The sequence below is a fragment of the Lynx rufus genome, unplaced genomic scaffold, assembly GCF_022079265.1.
Source record: "Lynx rufus isolate CCGP_SWC_20201006 ecotype Redwood Valley unplaced genomic scaffold, mLynRuf1.p SCAF_3, whole genome shotgun sequence".
NCBI classification, from domain to species: domain Eukaryota; kingdom Metazoa; phylum Chordata; class Mammalia; order Carnivora; family Felidae; genus Lynx; species Lynx rufus.
The window spans coordinates 70,332,995-70,357,479 of NW_025814845.1; the positions used below are offsets into that span (position 1 = coordinate 70,332,995).

At 39.2% G+C, this 24,485-nt stretch overlaps 1 protein-coding gene across 1 annotated transcript in view; it reads right to left on the reverse strand.

The window, feature by feature from the left end:
* Positions 1-24,485, reverse strand: part of FAM13A (family with sequence similarity 13 member A) — a 333,262-nt gene that overhangs the window by 35,339 nt on the left and 273,438 nt on the right. The window contains exons 13-15 of the mRNA XM_047091509.1: positions 16,515-16,591; positions 16,089-16,131; positions 6,531-6,678 (exon numbers count right to left, since the gene is read on the reverse strand). Of these exons, the coding sequence (XP_046947465.1) occupies positions 6,531-6,678; positions 16,089-16,131; positions 16,515-16,591 (268 nt within the window). The remainder of the gene's footprint in view (positions 1-6,530; positions 6,679-16,088; positions 16,132-16,514; positions 16,592-24,485) is intronic.

The window sequence follows — 24,485 nt, forward strand, 5'->3', positions numbered from 1 at the left end:
GTCATGATCTCACAGCTTGTGAGTTCAAGCCCTGTGTCAGACTCTGTGCAGGCAGCTGGGAGCCTGGAGCCTGCTTCGGATTCTGTGTCTCCTTCTCTCTCTGCTCCTCCCCCGCTTGCATTCTGCCTCCCAAAAATAAACAAACATAAAAAAAAAAAGAAAAGAAATAGAACTAATCTTTCAGTTTTAAACTGTGTCTGAAACAAGAGTGTGTGTCTGTGACCATTATCCAAACATGTCTCCAGTAAAATAATATATCGTGATCCTGAATTAACTATAAAATACTAATCGTGGAACGGAGTTATGTTATCCTTTGTGGGTAACATGGGGCCATTCATCAGATTTCCTTTTTCTTAACACAGCTCCATTCTTGACCACTCACTTCACTGACAAGATGTCCCAATGTGTCCTTTTCCTAACATCACCAGTGGTATATATGAAATACAAAGTGGAAGCAATTCTAGCTTATGGGTGACATTTTCTCTTAAAGGATAGAGTTAGCATAAATGCATTCACTAAAAAGCGAGAAATGTAAAACCATTATGAATTTCAACCTTAAAAATAAAAGGTTATGCTGCATCATTAGTATGCATGTAGAACAAAAGTGAAGTTTCTCACTCAGGCAAAATGAAATGAAATGCTTGTGCTTCTCCTCTTTCTCTCTCTTTTGGTTTCCATGGATTTATTCATGTACTTTTTAAATTGAAGTATAATTAACATACAGTGTTATCTTAGTTTCAGGTGTATAACATTCAACAATTCCATACATTACTCAGTGCTCATCAAGATAAGCATACTCTTCATCTCCTTTATCTATTTCACCTATTCCCTCCACTCACCTCCCCTCTGGCAATGATGAGTTTGTCTGTCAGAATCTGTTTTTTGTTTGCCTCTTTTTTTCTTTGTTCATCTGTTTTGTTTCTTAAATTCTGCATGAGTGAAATCATATGATCTTTGTCTGTCTCTGACTTATTTCACTTAGCCTTATACCTTCTTAGGTCCATCCAGGTTGTTGCAAATGGCAAGATCTCTTTCTTTCCTTTTATTCTATATGGTCTTATAGTTTAGAACATATAGTTCAATATAACTCAATCAATAAAACGAACTATTCCTCTGTTTTAGTTTGAAATGATCTAAAAATACAAGGCCTACTCATGTTTTGATAATTGACACTTACCTGGACAAAGAAGAACTGAATAAGAACAGTGTAGTAAATGACAGTGTGTTCAGACAGTGATTGTCCGCCTAGAGACTGTTTTGAGCATATATTCATTGCCATTACCCCATTCCTAGTTTGGGAAATAGCTTATGTTTTCAGCAGTAATTCAAGAGCAATGAAATGGATGAAGATATCGCAAGAAAATTATCCAAAGGGAAAACAGAAAAGATTTGATGCTTCAAATGAGATTTTCATCTTAAAGCACCACATAAAACAAATGCAGCTTTATATCTAGACCAGAATTCCTTAGGTACAGTGATTTTAGCCATGTGTCTTGTCACAAAGAACTCTGACCATAAATATGGCATGTCTCTCTATGAAAAATTAATCCACCAGGACGGCGGACATCACAGCAAGTCAGAAGTAACAGAGATAAAAGCTACTTAAAAAAAAAAAAAAAAAGGTCCTAGGGGAGTCCCAATTCAGACACTACAGTACACACAGAAATAAAGGAAATTCACTGCGGGAAGAAGAAACATAGTTCTGAGTAATATGAATGTGGTCACTGGGATATAGCTACACTCTGCTTAGCCAGCTGGATCCATTTGCTCTACAAAAGACAAGTGGCTGCTAAGATGATTTATTTCATAAATCTGCCAGAATTAAGGGAGCTGATGTTTTCCATATCTCATTTCCAACTCTGTGCTATTTTGAGTCATCGCTTCCTGGCACGATGTCATACCGCCCGCCTTTCAGGGTGGCTCCTGAGTGGTGTCAGGAGGTCTGTGTACATCCCAGACACAGGAAGATGTAGAGGGTATTTACTGGGGAAATCCTATTATAACGGTTTCCTTCGTGTTACAAAACTTAACTTGACAACAATGGTAGTCCTAACAAATCCTTCAAATAATCTGGGTTACAAGGAGCCTTAGTAGTCAGCTTTGTCAATTCAAATTCCATCCTTAATTTTCATGTATCTGCTTTGTCTCTATTTGCAAATTTAGTAAGTAGGCCCCCACTTGTTCTAGTTAAGTCATTAATAAAATATATGGAGCAGACTAGAGCTGAGGACTTTCCTAATAAGAATACCCCCATTTGTGCCAACTTTGATCCATGTTTCTGCACATTTAAGTACTGTTGTTAATCAGGTACTAATTCACTTTGCTACCTGTCTTCTGTTCTTTCCACATCTGACAGGACATTGGAGTCCCTGTTAACGACCTAGCTGAGGCCTTTTCAATGTAACCTTTCCCTAATCCAGAGTCTGTCTGTCTGTCTGTCTTATTCACACACACACACACACACACACACAGATGGTTTGGTATTTGTCCTTGGTAATCAGTGGAGGATCCAGTAACTATGGGCTTCTTTTCTGTGTTCAGAGTCACGCACTATCATCAGACAGAACTGGGCTCTGGTTTCAAAGAAGCCAAACTCAGGCTGGTTTTTCTTGAAACCATACTTGGAAACATTTACAGAAGATAGTAATAATACCAACTAACACTCACATAGTGCCTGTTAAGTTCCTATACTATGCCAAGCACTTTGCATCTATTAGATCCTTTAATCCTTGCAACAAACTTACTAAGTGAATAGTACTCTGTTACTCATTATCATCTGCTGTTACACCTATCTAAAAATGGGGAAGTTGAGGCTGAAACTGTTAACACATTTACTAACATGTCCACAAAGTGGCAAAAGTATTAGAGCCATGATTGAACCCACGGTGTGCCTGGCTCTTAGTCATTATGGCCTACTGCCTGCCAGGATACATAACTGGAATTGCTGAGAAAGAGGCCTCAGAGAGGAAGTCAGGAGATTTGTTATCTCGAATCATCATTTTGCTTCTTTTGGCCTCAGTTTTCTTATCTGTATAATGGGAGGTTTCAGTCAAAAGATCTTTAAGATCCCTTGATTCTTTATCATTCTTTTAAAGCATTTCTTTTCCAAAGTTATTTTTGATACGTAGTGATAAATAGGAAATATGAAGTATTTTATACCCTTTAAAAATTTTCTTTTAAACTTAATCTCACTATGACAAAGTTAGTAGAATTGCTGATGGTTTAAACCTCATCCTCCACAAACGGTACCCTCCAAATCAACATGAATTGGCTGATTAGGAACATTCTAATTAAGCAATTAGAGGTGCCTAATGACTGCCTCTGAAGGGCTTCCCCCCCCACTTTTTTTTAAAGTAGGCTTCATGCCCAGCGTGACACCCAATGCGGGGCTTGAACTTACAACCCTGAGATCAAGACCTGAGCTGAGATCGAGCTGGATGCTCAACCGACTGAGCCACCCCACGCGCCCCTCAAGGACTTTAAGTAACAAATAATAGTACGTTTGATTTGTATATTCAATTAATTTGGCAAAGTAGAAAAAAAATAATGCCATGTGGATAGATAAAAAATGTGCCCTGATACATAGCTACATATAGAGAAAAAAAAAGAAAAGAAAAAGCACGTATTACTTATCTGCCGACAAGCATGATTAGACTCTGATCCTAGCCTGTGGAATCTATATTAGTTTCATTTCCTTTTTTGTTTCCCTGATAGAATATGCCCCCGAAGCCAGAGAACAGCTTTGCCATATGGCAGCATATGCTTCTGGGGCTAGTACTGGCAGGCTGCTCTGTGAGCACCACCTCACCTGGTGTTCTGTGATTGCATATGAGTGAGAGGGTATGAACTAAGGTGTGAGAACAGGGAACTGACAAGCCAACCCAAAACAGGAGGCTACACTGTGTAGTGACTTGGAGACTTACAGTTGGATGCTGGCTCAGAGGGTTTTGGTAACAATGACTTCCATTTATACATTTTATTGCACTGGTTTCAAATTCACAGTTTATTTATTTATTTTTTTTAATTTTTTTTATGTTTATTTATTTTTGAGACAGAGAGAGACAGAGCATGAACAGGGGAAGGGCAGAGAGAGAGGGAGACACAGAATCTGAAACAGGCTCCGGGCACTGAGCTGTCAGCACAGAGCCCGACGCGGGGCTCGAACTCATGGACCGCGAGATCACGACCTGGGCTGAAGTCGGACGCTCAACCAACTGAGCCACCCAGGCGCCCCTCAAATACACAGTTTAAATTAGTGCAAAGTGGACTCCATACTGCAAAGCTACCATTTTGTATATATATATAGCGTATATATCTATAACGTGTATATATATATATATATATATATATATATATATATATATATAGCATGTATATATGCGTGTGTGTGTGTATATACAACAATTCCTTTATTTTGACTATACTATTATAATGTAATTTGGAAATTTAAAATAAATATACAATAAAAAACGGCCACTGAAAACAGTAATCAAATGGTGAAAATGGCCTTGAAATGAATCCATGTACATTTTCAAGATATGCAAGTTCAGCCACTAACACAGTAACTGGCAAAAAAAAGTTAAAACAAGTCCCTTCATTAATTACATGGGTAATACAAGTAGTATTTCCAAGCCTATTGTATTTTTTCCCAATAAGCTTTTAAAAATTCTATCTCGTTTCCCAACACAACATAAAATGTTGATTCTTTTATCTAGAAGAGAATTCTTGACATTAAATAATAAAACAGTTTTAAAGAAACTGTAAGTTAGCTTTCAACTATACTGGAGAGGATTTTCATACTCGTTTCTTAAAATATGCTGGAAGAGATCGCAAATTTATGATTGACCAAGATAAGAATAATCAAACTGAGTCCATTTCAGGAGGAGGAAGAATCTACCTGTCCCTTTACTGAATACACCAAGATCATGTGGCTAATTTGAATTCTGTCCCGAAATCCTAGGTTTTTTTTTGTCTAAAGTTTTGTTTCTGATGTGAAGAGACCTTATTATTGAAACCCAAATACAACATTTGTTTTGGCTACTGCTTTTTTCTTTTATTTGGGTAGCAGTGGCTACTGTGGGACTTTTTTTGAAGGGGAGGGGTTGTTTTTATTTATTTATTTATTTATTTCAATAAATGAAATTTATTGTCAAATTGGTTTCCATACAACACCCAGTGCTCATCCCAAAAGGTGCCCTCCTCAATACCCATCACCCACCCTCGGGGAGGGGTTGTTTTTAATGTATGAATTTAAAACACACCTCATTCTTCCAAAGTACCGAAAACAAAAGAAGAACAATAAAATACTATCCAGGAATATATCACTTAAACTAAAAACAAAACAAAACACCCTGCAATTTTGTCTAATGACTGTATCGTGAGCTGGGAAGATCGTTGAAAATCCCAGACCCACTGCCTAATTACATGGTAAAGGGGCTAGAACACGTTTCTTAGATTGCAAAGAGAGAGGACTAGAACAAAAACAGTTTGTTTTTGCTTCACCAAGCCGTGGATGCAAGGAGCATAATGGAATTGTTATTTTTCACCTTGTGGTCTGTTTACATCATCTTTTGGTCCTTCATTTATGCTCATTTACAAATGAGTACTTTTTGGTTTAAAAACGGGTGGGGGAGAAGACAAGGAAATCCAGGTGCTTTGGAAAAGGACTGATTTCCTGTAGCTGTAATTCTCTGTGCCGCTGTGTTGAGTTGTGCTGCTGTTCTGAAACCAAGCACACAATTTCTCCCTCTTTGTAGCCTCCAAACACACACACTACACAGAGGCGGCTGGGCATGCATTTTGGATACACGCTGATACATGTTTGGATGCAGACACATGGATAATGAAAGAAGAGCCGCCAGAGCCTTCCTGAAATACAATTTGGACAAGATGAGGATACTCTCTTCTTCCTCACAAGTAAATTTCTAATGTTTTGCCAAAAATCTCGAGAAAAACCAATCTAACACACTGTATTACAGGCTTCCAAGCACAAGCACTTTTTATTCATTGTTCTCTTTGATGAGCAAACCCCTTAGGCTGGCTAACCTGGCTTAAAAAAAAAATTCTATCCATAAAATCAATCATAGAAGCAAGGCAAGCCAAAGCATCCTTCTCGAAAAAACGGGAAGGAGATTTAATGAAGGAGGTAGATGGTGGGTGTGGAGCAGCGGGAAGAGAAGCGGGGTGCCCAGATGAAGTCCTAAACGTGTACCCAACCGTTAGTCCTCTACTCGGTACTACTAGAGGGAAAACACATGCATCAGCACTCCTGGTGAGTTAAGAAATAAAAAAGGCTGCAAGGTGCCGCTCTGATAGAGGGCAAGCACATTTTCTTTCTTAGATTGCAATTACTCCTGGCAACATTTAACGTGACACATTCTATGCCAGGGAAAGGATTCTCAGTCATTTAGAAACACAGTTACTCCTACACCCATCGCTTTCATACGTCCATGTGGTTATATGCCTCTCGTTTATGTGACTTTGTATATGCTCTGCCAATATTAAAGCATCCAAATAGCGGCTGACCCTACCTTCCCAGCTCTTCTCGTCACACAATGCAGTCAGGTCCAGCTCAGGCACTTCGGAGACAAAGCTCTCCTGCTGCTCATCGGCATCTTGGGTCCTCTGCAGTTTGGTGTCAGTTATGCCGGAGTGCTCCTGAATCTTCATTGTGGGGTTCTGCAATAACAGCACAATGTCCCCAAATATCTTACTGCTCACCAAAACCCAAAAATGTCTGCAGCAGTTCCACTCCTTCTGGATGAAACCTCCCAAGCTGAGGCTGTGGGTGTACCCAGCACAGAAATCAAAATCATAGTTTGATGCCCCCTGGATACTGGCTGGCCACCTGCATGCAAGAAGCCACTGTCCATCTATGCTCCTTTAACTTTTCCGCTGAGGAAGACAAGAGGATTTCCAAGAGCTGCTGCCCCTCCTGATAACTGCAGGCAGCTGACAGTCTTGATGGTTACTGATTGCGGCCAGGAATGAGGGAAAAGGAGTTTGTGTTTCCTTAAAGGAGTACAGCCCTGCAGACGGTAAACAACAACAAAAATCCTGCTACCGCCGTTGCTAAGGCTGTAGAAGCAACATGGTGTCTCCCGTGTGCAGACTTCTTTGCCCCGTAGGTAAACAGTCCGGCAAGGCCAGGAGCAGAGGCTGTGTGCACGAATGCCCTCCTGCTGGCCCTGCAGGCTTAGATCAATTAAGCAGGGCTAGCTGCACATTCCCAGATTTCCTGTGGTTGTTTTCTCCCCGAGTGTGGGGAGGACAGACTATTTATGGAGGAGCTCTGGGTATTAAAGCATTGTTGCGCAAATTCAAACAGCACAGGGGTTTGGCGGCTCATCTGGGCTAGCAGTAAGGAATACGGACTCTGGAAATGAGCCAAAATGACACAGGGAGCACTTTTTTTTTTTTTTAAAGTAAAAAGCCAAGAACTGGCAAGTCAGCAATGCATAATTTATATCTTAACAAATATCAAACTGTCACTTGTTTTCCTACTATCCTTCTATTCTGAGTACTGAATACTGAGCTCCACTTGGTTTTGCTCACTGGGGGCACCTACACCCGGCTCGGCTACCTGGGGGATGGGAAAACCCTCTCCCAGAGGCGGCTGTTTTAGCTAAGTGATCTTATGTTGACAAAATTTGCCCTGAAATTAATTCTTTTTTACCTTGCTTTTTTTTTTGGCATCTTGTAAGCCCAACCATTGTCCCTTTCCCTTCTCTCCTAAGATTATAAACCCAAGTGTTTACTCACAAATACCCTTCTCAAGTAGCACAGATCTGTACAAGAGATTTTCTTTGGAGAATAACTGGAAATTTATTTTAGCAAATATATTAAAGGAAAAAAACCTAAACATCTGGAAATCATAAATGATTCCTTTAATGCATGAGAAATGTTCTCCTGCTTAAAATAAGCACTATTAAGACTTCCAGCTACTTTTAATAGCTATTCAACCCACTTTGATATCACCAGGGGAATAGATGGGGGCTTTTACTATTATATTTCCATGAAATGATGCACAAGGGGCTGCTATTTTCTTCACATTTGGAATAAAATGAAAGATCATCAATCAGTTCATGATGAGCTCCTAAAGACAGATGAAAATGCCAAGTAAATCTGGAGCTTTAAGATACCTCAAAATGCTGCTTGTCTAATGGGGAAAACAGATTATGCACTTATGCTATAAAAATTATTTGTTCCTACAGCTGAGTCCTAAGTGGACCAGGGCTGAATGACCAAATCTGGCACTCAGTTTTTTAAGTTACACGGTCAGCCACCAACCACTTGTGTGTGTGTGTTAGAATCTGCATACAGCAAATACACATTTTTCTCAATATTTTTAACACTGGTTACACTTAGAGACATAAAAACGAATATAAGAAATATGATTCCATATTGTAAGCATGACATATTCTTCTGGAAGAGCATGTATCAGCCCCTGACACTGTGCACTCGTGGAATGGATGTGGAGTTTGCTTTACAGGCAGACCTGGGCTTGCCGTGTGGCCGACATTTACTAGCTTGGTGCTCTGGCTGAACTGCTTCATTCACAACATCAATCTTGCAAGGTTCCTCTGAAGATCTGGGAGAAGGTATAAAAGGCCACTAACACAGTGCCTGGAGCATAAGAAACCCACACAGGGAGGCCATCACTCTTTTTCATTACCAGGCCCCATATGCAGATGAGGAAAACACTGCCGTGTCTCAAAATGCTAGAGAGAGGGGTTGGAGATGAGGCATGTTCCACGGCAATTCGAGGTGAACCGTGCTATCTCAAGGGGTGGAGTTTTACATGCATTATGAACAAAGAAAAGAGCCTTTTGGGTTCCAGACACAAGTCAGCACTAGCAATTTTGGTGTTTTGGGGCAGTGTGGGTGAGAAGGGTTGAGGAGGAGCAAGCACGAAGACAGGCACCATGGGAGTTCACTGCAATGTGTACTTTTTATGACTGCTACCTCTGTATTAGCACCCATTTCAAAGGAAATTGAGATTACAAAATTTTTTCTACATCTGAATTAGCACCCATTTCAAAGAAAGTTAAAATGAGAATATTAAAGTTTTTTCTCCCCCCTCCAAAATGTACAGATTTATTCATTCTTTCAACAGCATGGTATGGGGCACCCACTGTGCTGGGTGTGTGAGACATGCATGCTCCCAACACTGAGGGAGCTGGCACTTTGTGGGACAGGCTCAAGAATGCTCAGGGGAGTTCTGAGCACAGTTGATTTGGGTGCCATACAACAATGGGCCACCTTGTGAATTAGTGAGCTGCTCTTCACCGTATTGCAATGAAGTTTGAGAGTCAGGTATGTGGGAGACAGAGAGATTACTGACATGGGTGGGAGGCTGGAATAGATAACCCCTAAGTTTCTATTATTCTAACAAAGAGAATCAGGTCAAAACTTTTTTGTTTATTCAGTAATAACATTACATGCTATCTACTTAAATAGGGTTATTACGTTGTGTGCTAGAGATGCAAAGATAAAATTTACTCATTTATTTAACAAATTTTTAGTACTTACTACATGCTAGGCCATTTTCTAGACACTGGAGATACTTCAGGGGACAAAATCAAGTCTGTCCTTAATGAATCTTACAGGAAGTGACAGTAAACAAAAAAACATGTCAGGCAGTGATATGGACTATGGACAAAAATAAAGCAGAGTAAGAGGGATGATGGAGATCAGGGTCACAGTCTGCAATTTTATAATGAGTGGTCAGGAAAGACCCTTCCTATGAAGGGACATATGAGCAGAGATATGAAGGAAATGCAGGAGTGAGTCATCTACTGGAAGAACATCTCAGGAAGAAGAAAAGCAAGTGCAAAGGCCCTGAGGTATGGTCGCTATGTTTAAGGAATAGCAAAGAGATCACTGTATCTGAAGTCACCATATAAGGGTGTTTAGATTGTGCCACATACAATGGGGTATCACTCACACTATAGACCTATATTAACTTACATTAGCTTCTGGACTTTCTGGCTGATTTTTTACACAGTAGTGGCGGGGTCTCTCTTACACAAACCGCAACAGCTTGCATAGCATGGGCACACTCAGCACAGCCCTCATCAGCACACCCACACGCTCGGCTCTGTCCCGCTGTGCTGTGATCGGTCCCTGAGGCTGCTCTTTCATTTGCCCTCTGCTCTCAATTTCTGGCCTCACTGGTCTCACCAGAACCTGACATGGCTGCCTTGCCTGGGGGTGCAGAGTGGGCTGCTGGTGTGCACCCGGGGATTTATGTACACGTGGGATCTAGGGATGCTGCTCAGGGGCCACCCACGCTGAAGCTATTCAGGCTCGGCAGCAATACGCCAGCATAAAACAACTCTTCCTTCAAATGTTAGTTAGCCTAGTTTGGGTGATGCACCTCTCCAGATCATTCCACACACTCTCCTGTTGCTCATCATATGGAATTACACTTGTCTACTTGCTTGTCTGCTTCTTCTACTAGATCATTAATGTCAAAATGTCAAGGACATTCTCAAATACCAAAATATTTCTGGTTTCAACTTTTGTTGTTTACATGTCTTATATCTTCAGTTGAATCAGAGAGTAAATGAGTTACAATAGTCCCCCCTTATTCTGAGGGGGTACATTCCAAGACGCCCAGTGGATGCCTGAAACCAAGGATAGTACTGAACCCTACATGCACTATGCTTTTTCCTATACATACATACCTATGATAAAGTCTAACTGATAAATTAGGCACAGTAAGAGATGAACAATAACTACCAATAACATAGAACCACTGCACTGAATAATGTAATACAAGTGATGTGAATGTGATTTCTCAGAATATCTTACTGTGAGATACTTACACTTCTTGTGATGCTGTGAGATGACAAAGGTCTATGCGAGGTGAAGCGAGGTGAATCGTGTGGACATTGTGACACAGTGTTGGGCTACTATTGACCTTCAGGTGACATGTCAGAAAGACAATCATCTGCTTCTGGACCAGGGTTGACTGTGGGTAACTGAGATCACGGGAAGTGAAACCACAGATAATGGGGGACTACTGCTTTTTCACAATTTTCAACTCAGAGATCCTTATGCCGTGGGGTCACACACCAAACCCTTGTCAAAAATGTTGTGCCCTACAGAAACCCACTGAACAACAGTGTGGTGTGGCAGACAGGGGATGGGTTGAAGAGTTGGAGAGCTGAGTTTCAATCCTGGCCAACTAGCAGCAAGACCTTCAATGAAAACCTCTTTGTGCTTTAGCTTCTTCTTTTTTTTTTTAAAGCTTTTTTTCTATAATGCAAGTGCAAGACTTCATAAAGTTGGCATGAAGATTAAGTGAAAAACATATACAAAAATGGCTGGCCCATAGTTACTGTAAAAAAATGCTATTTCCAATTATTCATTACTTCCCTTTCACATTCGTTCATCTGGCAAGTGTTTATTGAACACATACTATGTCCTAGGCACTGGGATTACAGGAATTAACAACATATGGAATTTAGTGTGGAACAAAGACACTGAACATGTAAATACCAGTGTCACATATGTTATAAAAGAAAAAAAACAGGATGCCAGGGAGCACATACTCAAGAGAGCTCACCTTGCCTGGGACCTCAGGTGACATTCCATGTTCAGGTCAAGGAACCATTAACTACTATTCACCTGATCTTTGTCAAGACTTGCCCTATCAAACTGGGCCTGGCTTTTTCAATTCTCAGACTTCACTGATCTTGCTCCTTCCCGGACTTCAAATAGTTGAATTTTTGTTCCATCCCTTCTCCCTCCCTGCACAGGATATAAATAAGTAGCCTAATGGCTTACCAGAGCTAGGAGCGATGATATCAGAGAGTGTACTGTGTAATGCAGTTTGCACAGGAAGGAACCACACAGTGTTAACAGAAGAACCACATGGAACCATAAACATTTACTGTTTGGCCTGACAATAAAAGAAAGTGAACATAACAAATTTCCAAAGTTCATGGGAATTCCAAAGTTTCAGTAGCCGTTAGAGACTGGGTGAAATGGGAAGTGAATCTAAATAAATAGAGCCTTTAAATTATTCTTGTTCTAACATTAAAACCAATAATAACAAAATCCTAAGGCTTCCATACAATACACCGAAGTTGAAATAACATGGTGATTCATTTCATAAATCCTTGTTGACAGGGATATTTCAGAATTTATCTCAATCCTGCTCAGGGCAAATAAAAGACTAGACTTAAGATGTTTGATAATTAATATTAATTTTCAGTCTTGATTGGAAAGCCTTGCCTTCTCTCTTACTCCTCTCCTTCTTTTTTCAAGCAGGATAAAAAAGGGAAATGGACTTTTGTTTACTATGAATGTCTTATTTGTTATCAAAGGTATGCTTCTAAGCTCTTCTAAGCAGTAGGCTTAGAAAGCATAAAGAATGTAAAAATATCTTGAAAGAATTTAACACTTCATTAACCTTATACTTCTGACATAAAATGACCTCTCCCAGATAAGGTAATACCCTTCCATGCACTCAATAATTCTTAAAGTTTTTTTTTTTTTTTACATTTATTCATTTTTGAGAGACAGAGACAGAGCACAAGTTGGGGAGGGGCAGAGACAGAGGGAGACACAGAATCCGAAGCAGGCTCCAGGCTCTGAGCTGTCAGCACAGAGGCTGATGCAGGGCTCGAACTCACAAACTGCGAGATCATGACCTGAGCCGAAGTCGGACACTTAACCGACTGAGTCACCCAGGTGCCCCATGCACTCAATAATTCTTACAGGTATTGCGTTCTTGATAAAGTATTAAGTATAAAGTTATAGGTTTCATGTTCTGGATTTTATACAGAGGCATGAAATATCTCCCCAAAAGGAAAGAACTTATCAGAAGGAATCACTGAAGCATAAGGTTGAAACTCCATTGTAAGAACTTCGAAAATTTTCAGTGATACCTTTTAGAATCTAGAAATTGCTGGTTTTAAGGACGACCTTTCTTCTGGATGCTTCCAGTTGTTCACTGAATTTAAAAAGAAACAAAAGAACAAAGACTCTGGATTCCATCTGTACAGGTAACAGTGTGCTAGGCTCTTCCTTACATTACCTCATTTCAAAAAGCCCAAACGGAATATTTTATTTTATTTATTTTTAAAATTTTTTAAATGTTTATTTATATTTTAGAGAGAAAGCATGAGTGGGGGAGGGGCAGAGAGAGAGGGAGATGCAGAATCAGAAGCAGGCTCCAGGCTCTGAGCTGTCAGCACAGAGCCCCAAGTGGGGCTCGAACTCATGAACCGTGAGATCATGACTTGAGCCGAAGTCAGATGTTTAACAGACTGAGCCACCCAGGTGCCCCCCGGATATTTTATTAAAATGCCAGCCTCTTGAAAACCTACCCAAAGAAATCATACTTTAATTTTTGGCATTTTGAAGGGACTCTAAATTTTTTTTCCACTGACCATCGGAGATCTCAAGCAGATTCTCTTTTTGGATAAGATGAGTTGATTCAAAAAATTAAAAAGATGTGCCACAAAGTGATAAACCGATGTTCAGTTGTCAACACATGCATTCAAACAAAAACACATTTAAGGGCTGCAAAATGATTACTTCAAAAATAAAGTCACAGTTGCGCCTGCATTTGTGTCTGAGCAGCAGATTCTAAAACCAGCTTCTCTCTGCCTACCTGTCCCTGTAAGGAGCATCACCAGTGTTCCTCATTCTCATGGAAACGTGACTCAAAACAAGAAGGAAAGACCACCTTTCCCAACAGCTGTCATTTGTTGTCTTAACCTCACATGGATCTCAAGAATATGTAAGGAAAAATTTAAAGGACGGTATTAAGAAAGACAAATTGTCTTCATGAAAAATGTAGCTGGAAACAACATCGCATCCATCCATGGCGGGCATGTAAGTGTTGGCCTCTCAATCTGATGCTGTAGGAGGTGTGAAATAGAATACCGATTACACAGAATTCTAGGAGGGGTAACCGAAGCCTAGACTTATTTTTCATCTCTGCGATTTAGGAATTATTGTGGTATTACTAGAAGACCAGATTAACTATTTAGGTTGTAAAATAAGTTCTAGAAAGTGCTGCACATGTTGAATAGTAAACAATCACAATACATGGCAAACAAGGGAAAGAGCTTTAAAAATGGAAAATGGATCTTTTTCACAGTCCATCACTAACAATTAAATATACATTTCCTTCAGTGAAAGAAACCCATGCCTTCATGAGGAGAAACATCATCCGAATCTTATGGAGTGGTGGCTTGTTTTTCTCCTGTGGGGCAGTTGTGAAAGAAAGGTGACATGGATTGCCGAGCTAGATTTTAACTCACTGCCTAATTTTATCTCCTAGCTGAACTTATTATGGTGGCAATGATTATTAATAGTGAGTGCCTCAGGAGAGCCAACCGGGGGCCGGGTGCTGACTGGTAACTGCACATGGCGGACCCATGTAAGAATAGGACCTGGCACATGGAAGAAGGACTTGAGATTTTTTCCCCATGATTCATCCACTGCCATAGGAGCTGCCCACAAAATACCAAGGCAAACTGAGTTCAGCATGGGTTGAGTTTCGGTGCCATCTGGAATTTACGAGTTAATGTTATGAAGTCCATCCACAAAGGCTGCTCTATATCCTTTTATCTTATAGAGGATAATAGGCTGAAAAGGGAGGAAACGGAGGAGACCTCTCTAGGAGGCTGGCGAAGCAATTTTCTTTAAAGTAACGTTCAATGGCATGATGACTAGGTGCTTGCTGTGAGCAGAGGAAAAGAACAGAGAGAGGGTGAAATGAGAAGAAAAAGGAAACAACGCGATCACGGGGAAACTGTGTTCTGACAAAGGTACCTGGTGTCAAGGAAAAAGATGTCAGCTCGTTGCCTGGGTCCCAAGGAAGGAAGCTTAAATGGGTTGGAAATAAGAGATGAAAGAAGTGGCCCAGCAGCTGGAAGTCGGAAAGAGGAAGCATTCCCCTTCCATTATCTGGCTAGGTCGATGAAGTATACATGACAAGAACTGAACATAGGGAATATGAGTCCACAGCATTGGCAGGGAACGGGGGGAGTTGGCAATTAATTCCCAGCTCTTTTATGCCAATTGTACACAAAGTGTGCATTTTTCTACGAAGAAGTCTACAGCTTTTAGATTCTCAGCCTCCTGGATTGTAAAACTCCATGGAGGGTAGGGACTGGAGCCGTTACTGAATCGCAGCTTCTAACACAGTATGTGTCCACAGCAGGACTCAATACATGCTCCTGAGTAAATCCATCAGTGAATTAGAAAATGTCCAATAAAGATTAGGAATCACTGGGTTAGAGGAAGAGTTCTATGTATAATTAGTATTTCAAGATTCAGAACTCAAGAACAGGTTGAAAAATGCTTTAAATCTGGCCAAAGAGAAAAATTGATAAAAACATTGAAAGTAGAGTTGAAAGCATTTGGAAGTAGATTATGTACACATACATGAATGAAAAATGGGGTTAAGCACACTGAATGGAAGCCAGGGTTGGGAAAAGGGAAATCATTTTGGCCAGCATGGCGATGCCCTTGGAGAACAAGGAATACAGGAAATCACCAAAACTTTAAGATATAAACAACATAAGGGAATTAGATACTTTTTTCTCCATGGCTTACTTAAAATGAGACAAAACTCAGAAAACAAATTGGGTTTAGTAACTCACACTGAGTTTATCTTAATTTGAAAATTAATGAGATAAGTCTCTGTGATAGATCCACTAAACTCACTGCCTATTTATTTCAATCACTTAAAAAATGCATAAAACATAAAAAAAAATCAAACCAGTAGCTTTGGCTTTTTGTTTTATTTTACAGAAAATCTAAAGAGAAACCTCCATGCTATTGAAGTTTCTCTCTGCAAGCAAAATAAAAGATTTTAAAAAGCTATGGAAACCAATTTGACAATAAATTTCATATTAAAAAAAAGAATTTAAAAAGCAAAGAAAAGAGTTCTTATGATTTCTCATGGAATCTTTATGTCTCAGTATTTGCCTTTTGAAAACCAATCACAGTCCTGTCCCTTAATCTCATTATCCCTTACTGACAGTCTAATAATGCTTCCCATGTGCTCTCAGGAATGTATGAACAGCCCCATTACAGTCACAATTTTCTTAGCTACTCACCTCAAAATGCTGGGTATGTCTGCCGTCTTTTTCATTTTCTTTGCTACAAGTAACAGCAACAACAAAATATCATAAAAGGTCAATCTGTTTTAGAACAATGCTTTTCATCCATTGAAATTTATGACTTCATTCATTTTAAAAGGAAGCTGAGTGGCTCTAAATTAAATTCTGATAAAATTCGAAAACAAAATAAAACAAAAAAATCAAAATAAAATAAAACTAGAAACAACAATGCATACAGTGGTCTTTAAGAGCACCATGGCAGATTTTCTATTCCAAGCATTTTCCATGCTACAAAATACTGTTGGTGAACATACAGTCTTTTAATTCTATTCTTTTTAGTTCTTATAAGGCACACTGCATTGAGAAAAAAAAAAAGCTATTCATGCTCTTGTAAGCAATTTGAGGAGAAAATGCTAAAATTACCTTTCGTCGGACATCAGTTCAACATCATCAGGTCCAGCCCTCTCATGAGATGGTGTGGAGTTGAGGCTTTCCATATTCTGTAACAAAACATATTATTGGTTACCCAGTAAGAATGGTAAGAAACATGCAACAGAAGATCCTCCTTTATTTAAAATAGTAAAATCAGATAATATGCAGATATAAGCTAATTCAAGTCCTATTTCTATCTTTGTTAAAACCAGTAAAATTATGACAGTTTAGTATATGCCACTTGCATAAAATTGGATGTTGAGTTTTATCATCCCCTTAATGAAGGTATCTGATACCATCACAGAAATGATCACTATATCCTATAATGTCCTTGTTAGGTATCATCCATATCTTAGAGCTAACCATAGCAAAACCCAGATTGTCAGAACATCAGGGTGGCGGCATTTGAATTAGAACTAAGGAGGGGCGCCTAGGTGGCTCAGTCAGTTGAGTGTCCAGCTTTGGCTCAGGTCATCATCACATGGCTTGTGAGTTTAAGCCCTGCATTGGGCTCTGCACTGATAGTATGGAGCCTGCTTGGGATTCTCTCTCTCTTTCTCTCCCTCTCTCTGCCCCTTCCCCACTTGTGCTTTTTCTTTCAAAATAAATAAATAAACAAGAAAAAAAAAAAAAAAGAAAAAGAACTAGAACTGGGGAATCTGACCCTGAATCTAATCAGAAACCAACGTAACATTCATTGTTCATTTAACATATTTTCAGTATAAACTGCAAATATAAAGTGGGAAAACACATAGCTAAACTGTAAACTATCCATAAAAAGAAATGGCGTAAAGAACCTTTGTTTCTGTGATATTTAATATTAATCTTTATATCAGCTAAGATGGGAAAAATATAAACAGGAAATTTACTTTGAATAGCATGTATTTCAGGCTGGCCAAGAGGCATATCTGTAAGGTTTTTTGACTGCCTCTGTGAATGTGGCCAAAGCTTTCTAAATACAATTCAGGCAACTGAGCACATAATAAGTAAGCCGTCCCCATGAAGGAAGATTACAAATAAGCAAATGAGAACACATTTACATTCACTAAACTGAAAAAAAAAAAATAGCTGCCTTGGAGATCTGAACCTGAATTTCACTGAACTCAAAGATTCGTATCTGCATTAAAAAGACATTAAGCACAACCCACCTATTGTGTATCATTAGAATAATAATATTGAAGCAACATGTGTTCATCTACATATTTATAGCCTTCCATCATGAAAAACCCTTCACAAAGTAAATCTGACTAAGGTTCACAATAATCTGATGAAATTGACATATATAAAAATCTTTACAAAATAAACACATAATTGGAGTAGAAAACTAATCTTTGGCTCGGTAGATGAATGAATTATTTTCCATTTACCTTGGTTTGACCCACTTACCTGGAATTCGTAAAGTTTAAAACCCTGGGCTCCATCAAACAGTAGAAACAAAGGGAGACACAGTAAGTATAACATAATAGTTAGAATGGTGACTCTGGAGTCAGAATGTTTGGGTTTGAATCCTAGCTCTATCATTTACCAACTGTTATGATCCTACCTGACCTTCAATTTCCTCTTCTGAAAAATGGAGATTGCAAGACTTAATATAGGTGGTCATGAAGATTAAAGGAGATAACAGATGTATAAGCACTAGAATAATACCAGGTACATTTAAAGGATATTAACTATTGTTGTTGATGCCGTGATTATTATTTCTGAAACTGTGAGATCCACCTCCCCTAAAATATTTTACTATTATTTCTCCAGTTAAGGAAATGTTCCCAGAAACTGGAGTGTTTGTGTCTTCCATTACTAAACATGAATTTAGACACTTAGATAATTTACACAGTTGATTTGAGAATCGATCTGACAAATGAAAATTATGACAAAATTCAATTATATATTTAGAAGAGGCCTCTCTAAAATGGATCTCCTTGAAGCAAAGCATAATTGCTCTTATTACCCAAATGTGATCTTCCTGAAAAACAAGAGATATATCTATGACAGACAATCTTTGTTTGTTCTCATTGGTAATCTTTAATAGATTATCAAAATCTTTAGTGTAAGATCTTGGGCAACAGTATTAGGTTTTCCTAAAGTTATGGAACATGAATTCCTAGGGAAAGTACAACCTTCTACCCTCAGATAATTTTAGAACTGTGTCAATGAAATATATTTTTTAATTATATGTGAATGACTATTTCTGAATAAATAAAAATCTTCACATTAAGGCTAAGAAATATTCAGAAAGAGAACAGAAAATAAGCTATAATATTATATGAATTTAAAGATACTTCAGTAAGATGCTATAAGAATTTTTTTCTAAATAGAAAGAACCAAGATATAATTGATTATAGATTTTGATAATTATAGAAAAAAGATAGCTATGTTAATAATGGAAAGCTTTGCAAAAAACGGCTGTAAAATGTGAGAAAGTCTAGCTGTTCTCCAGGGTTAAAATGAGTAAGCAATAACTTCAACTCCCTCCCCGACCCCACTTTTAAAACATGTTTGATCCCTATGTTTGAGAACTCCCCAAGGATTTGAGTTTTTATAGATGTAATAGACAAAGGGTGACTTTCAAAACTGTTCTATATTCCTAAGACTTTATGACAATTCCAACTTTCATGTTGTCTACACGTTTGAGACTGTTGAATATTCATGAGCTGCTTTCACTTAAAGCAGCAAGCGAGCACCCAGTGTTCCTTTGCCAAGGCAGTTGGGTTGCCCCTATACCTTTTGGGAACAGGAACATGTGAAGAATGTGTTACAATTGGCAATCTACCTCAATGTTTTTCAGAATGAAACAACAGTAGTAAAGATCTCTGAATACAGTAACAAAAGTACCTATTTCCATGGGCACAAAACATGTTATAAATTCTAACTTCCATTTTTTGCCTAAGGTTTAGGAAGGAAAGATAAAGAAATAGATCAGCAATTCCTCCACTTCAGTGAGATGAGAAAAGAGGAAACAGAATGTGTAGGTTAAAATAACAGGTGAATTAGAAGACTTCCATTGTATGAGAAGTATGCTACTGGACTTTCGAATGTTCTGCAGTTGTTAATAGTATTTGTCTTATGAAAAAATACTGACTCAATGCCTTCTGAAGATTTTGAACTGTTTTATGTCCCAAACACTTCTCTAGGTGTGGTAAAAGAGTGGTTCATTAATGTTTTCGTTTATTAAAGGTTAAAGTAATAACACTCTTTAAAAATGTTTTATTGCATTCATTTTTATTTTAATTGGTCTTCTAAATTTAGGCTCTTTTAAATAGGTCATTTTAAGAAATAGCAAAGAACAGATTATGACTTTAAGTATAAATTAATGAAACTGCTTCTTGAACTGTATTAAAAAAAACAGATAAAGCTTAGTCTACAATCCATAAAATTCTGCTTCATTTAAGGCTTACCAGTGACTTTCAAAACACACATATCTGCTATGATATAATTTATTTGGGCAGTTTTTATGTGTCAGAAGGAAGTGAATTTTAAGAACCATCTTCCTTAATTATAAAAATATCCTGAAATCTAAAAAGAGCAAAAGCCATGAAAAAATTAGCCTGAGACTGTGGAATTTATTTTCAATTCTTCCCCTTGGCCCCCCTCTCTGTTTTGGCATTAAAAGCTAGACTCAAAACCTGTTTGACCACTGAAGCACTTGAAAACACTTGGAGCAAAGACAAATTTGTCTTCTAGAACTGTAAAATGCTGACAAAGCCTTTATAGAAGACACTGAAAAAAAATGCCTTCTCTCAATATACAAACAGCTCAGTCTGAAGGGTGCAGAGAACACTGCTAGTCAAAACAGGTTCATTATTCTAACCTTGAGCTCTCAGAGAAGGAGAATATTTGATATATTCTTATTAACGAAGGATTAATGTGGATTTGAATTTCTTTTTGTACATTTTATGTTTTCCTGCAGAAAACTGTATACCTTAATCCATATTTAAAAAGAACTACTGGTAGGGTACGAGAATGCCGATAGAAGAGGTTGCTAGCTATCCACCCAAATCCATTCTACTTTCCTTCCACAGAAATAAGTAGCCCCAGGCCCAGTAACATTTCCTGGCCTCTCTTGCAATGAGATATGGCCATGTGATTAACTCCTCTCCTATAGGCTGTGTGAGGCAACGTGTGTGGCTTCCAGGCCTGGCTGATAAACTACCCCGGCAGGTACATTCCTCAATGCTCATGATGTCCTTCTGTGAGTTGGAATGGAGATGAAAACCACCGTAGTGTGCTGGAAGCTACTTGAAGAAGAGGGAGACAGTTGGCCTGGGTCTTGAAAAACTGTATGGACCAAGTCCTCCACTTCTCTCCCTGGCTCTCAACTCCTGTTTTAGGTGGTTATGGGAGAAAGAACATTTACTGTGTTCAAGACCTTGCATTTTGGGCCTTTTGTGACACAAGTTACCCTTAAAAATATGGCACCCATTCATGCACTCATTTTTTTCAACACATGATTTTGGTAAGTGCTGAACTCTGCTAGGCATTGGGGTGCAATGGTAAATGGGGAACCAGATAGACACTGGTCCTTGCCATCACGACTTCTGTATTAAGTTCTTGCTCCAACTGTGGTTTGTTACACTCTTAATATTTTTCATTTCTAGATAGGTTCTTTCTGAATGATAATATTGGCAAATCAAAATTCAAAGTGGCTAGCATATTCTTTCCTTATTCAACAGTATGTACAGGAAAGAAATATTAGATGTGTATAAACATGGTGAGATTGAAAAGTCAGAAGGGTATTTATGTTTCTTAGGTGAAAGGTAGCTTGTGGCTAGGACATAGGGGCAGACCTTTAGCGTAATGTAAAGGAGGTAGTGGGGCAAACCATTCAAGTGTCTGATGAAACAGTCTTTAGGTCAAAGTAAGTTACAATCAAGTAACAAAGTAAGTTACACCCACCCACTAGGTTCCACCCTCTATCAATTACTCAAGAACACTGATTCTGCAATGGATCCCCTTCTCTTGCACATCAATTCCCTTCTCTATTGACTTATCTTACACAAATACTCTGCGATATCACTGTCTTTTAAATACTCTCTCTTGATCTTGCATTGTCTCTGATTCTGCCGCTTCATTTTTCCTCGCTCCTAGAGAGCCACACATGTTCAAAGACTTTCTACACTTGCAGTACCCAATTCATTTCCTCTGATTCTTTCTTGAAACCGACCAACTGGATGGTTTCTTCTTTCCTCCCACCTAAATCTACCATAGAGGCAGATGTGGGTATTGCACTATTCCAATTTCCCTCCTCTGATTTGTTGCTGACTAAAATCCAGTAAGGCTCTTGCCCCGTGTTTGTACTGAAGATTGCTAGTTGCTCCTTCCTAATCTTTTTTGCCTATACCTTCTCACCTGCCTACAAATGTTGGTATGTCCCAGAGTGCAGTCATTGGAGCCCTTCTTTTTGCTTGTTCCCTACGTGCCAGCTCAGACCATCCCAAGGCTTTAAATGCCAACTGGTGCCAAAGATTTCCAAACTTATCTTCCAAAGACTTCCAAACTTCATCTCTCCCCTGAGCTCCAGATTCACACACCTAACTGCTTACTTGACTTCTTTACTAATGAGCATCTCAAGCTCAACATATCTGAATGCAACTTTTGGTTTTTCCCTCTGAATTTGCCCCTCCAATATTATTCTCCATCTTTCCAGTTACTCTAAAGGTCTTGGAGTCATCCCACACCCACCTCTTTCTTCACATCCACATCCAATCTATTAGAAAATCCTCTTTATTCCCTCAAAATACATACATAGTCTGACCTCTTCCTGCCACTTAATGGCTATCATCCTGGCCTAAATTGTTATCAATTCTTGCTTAGATTACGTCAATTATTTTGCTTTAGTGTTTGTTCATCCCTTACCACCTCTGCGCTATTCTTAACACAGTTGCTAGAGCGATTCTTTCAAAAGGTATATCAGAAAATGATTTTCTTCTTTTTAATCTTCTAGTGGCTCCTCATCTCACTCCAGATAAATCCCAAAGACCTAAAAACAGCTATAAAGGCTTAAGTGATCAGTACCCTTGCTACATCTCTGACCTCATTGCTTATAATGCTCCTTCCTCAACCCTGTTCCAACCACAGCAACCTCTTGCTTATCCTCAAATAGGCAAAGCCTGCTGCCCCCTCTCCCCTCTCCTCACCCGATGGCTCACTCTCTCACCTCTTTCAGGTCCCTGCACAAATCTTCTTAGTGAGCCTGACCGGGGTATCTTCTGTATATCAGTCCTTCACCCCCCACCACTTCCTGTCGTCTCTGCCCACTGCATTTTTTTCCACAGCATGTACTGCCATCTGACTATATATTTTCTTGTTTCTTATTTGATCCTATAAGAATGTAAACTTCAGGATGGCTGTGAGTGTATCTGTTTTGACAACTTCTGTGTCTTTAGCTCCTCAAAGAGTGCTTGTCATACAGTTAGTTGTTGTATAGTTGAAGGAATGAATAACTTTAAATCAGTGGTTCACAATGTAGGTCTCTTTTACATTACATTGACACTACCCAGAGAATCACTGTCATGTAGTTTGTGACAGGAATTAGTGCATGGAAAACAAGGGTTGAAAATTGCTGCATTAGGTAGATGACTGTTTTGCAGGGGCAGGTAAGACAGCCTGGGGACAGGAGAGGGTGGCGGTATGCAGACATGTCAGGTGACTGTTTTGATATTCCAGGGCAATTATAACAAGGGCCTCAGTGATGTAATGGCAATACAAAGGGACAAGGGGGTCCTTCATACCATTTTTAAAGTAGAGTCCACTAAATTTGACAACTGATTGAAAAGCTGGAAGAGGGGCTGGGGGCAAACAAAAGGACCAAGAAGATGTTGACTGATGAAATCAGATGGGTAGCCTGGTAAAAAAGAGATCCAGGAGGAAAAGACAATGAATTCGGTTTTAACATGCTCACTTTCTAAGGTGGACTGCAGAGAGCTTCAATCAAATGTTGACTTGGCAGTCATTGGTAGAGAGGTGACATCTGACACCATGTGAGTGGCAAAGCTCTCAAGCAAAGATGGAAAAGAGAAATGAGACAAAACTTGGGAGCATCTACATTATGCTTTATGGAGGCTGAGCCAGTGAAAGAGATGACGCAGAAGAAAGTCATCGTGATCACAGGACACAGGAGAGGTCAGTGTCACCAAGGTGGAGAGGGAGAGGGTTCTGAGAAAAAGGGAAGAAGTATCAAGCCCCACAAGGGCTTGAGGAGTCAAGGACCAAGAGAATGTCAGAGCACAGGGGTCTTAGAAGAGCAGTTCCAATTCCATGTCCAGACAGCGACAGGGAGAAAACAGGTTTCCCAGAGAAGTGGGTGTAGATTCTGGGTTACTGGGATTGAACAAGCAAGTGTGAGAAGCAAGATTCAGAACAAGGAAGTGAAGACTGTTCAAAATGTTGGATAGCAAGTGAAGGAAAAGAGACTGGTCATTAGAATCTAGGGAGCAGAAAGGAACTTACGTGTGAACAGTGTTCAGTTTTCTCTATTCTTTAGCACATTTAGTTGCTTTTAAATCTCACAAAAAAACCACAGTGAGGCATTAACAGTCCCACTTTATGGATAAAGTAACTGAGGCTAAATAACATGCCCACTCGCCATGGATATTAAGTGATAAAGTTGAAACTGAAAACTGAGGTCTGACTGTAAGAGCTATGCTCTTTCCTTGAACCCTGCCTGTGATTTCAGAGGGTGCACAAGGCATTAAACAGATATCGTTTATAAATAAGAGAGCCGCTAGACTATGTTTTCAGTTTTTGTACAATAAATGTGATGCTTACTTTATATTTTATAGAATTAGTATACTCAAATGGGGAACATCTGAAAAACAGAGCATGCACTAACAGCCGCTTTTTTTTTTTCCTGAGGAGGCTTCACACCCAGTGTGAGGTCCAACAGGAGCTCGAACTCATGACGGTGAGACCAAGACCAGAGCTGAGATCAAGAGTTGGACTCTTAACTGACTGAGCCACCCACAC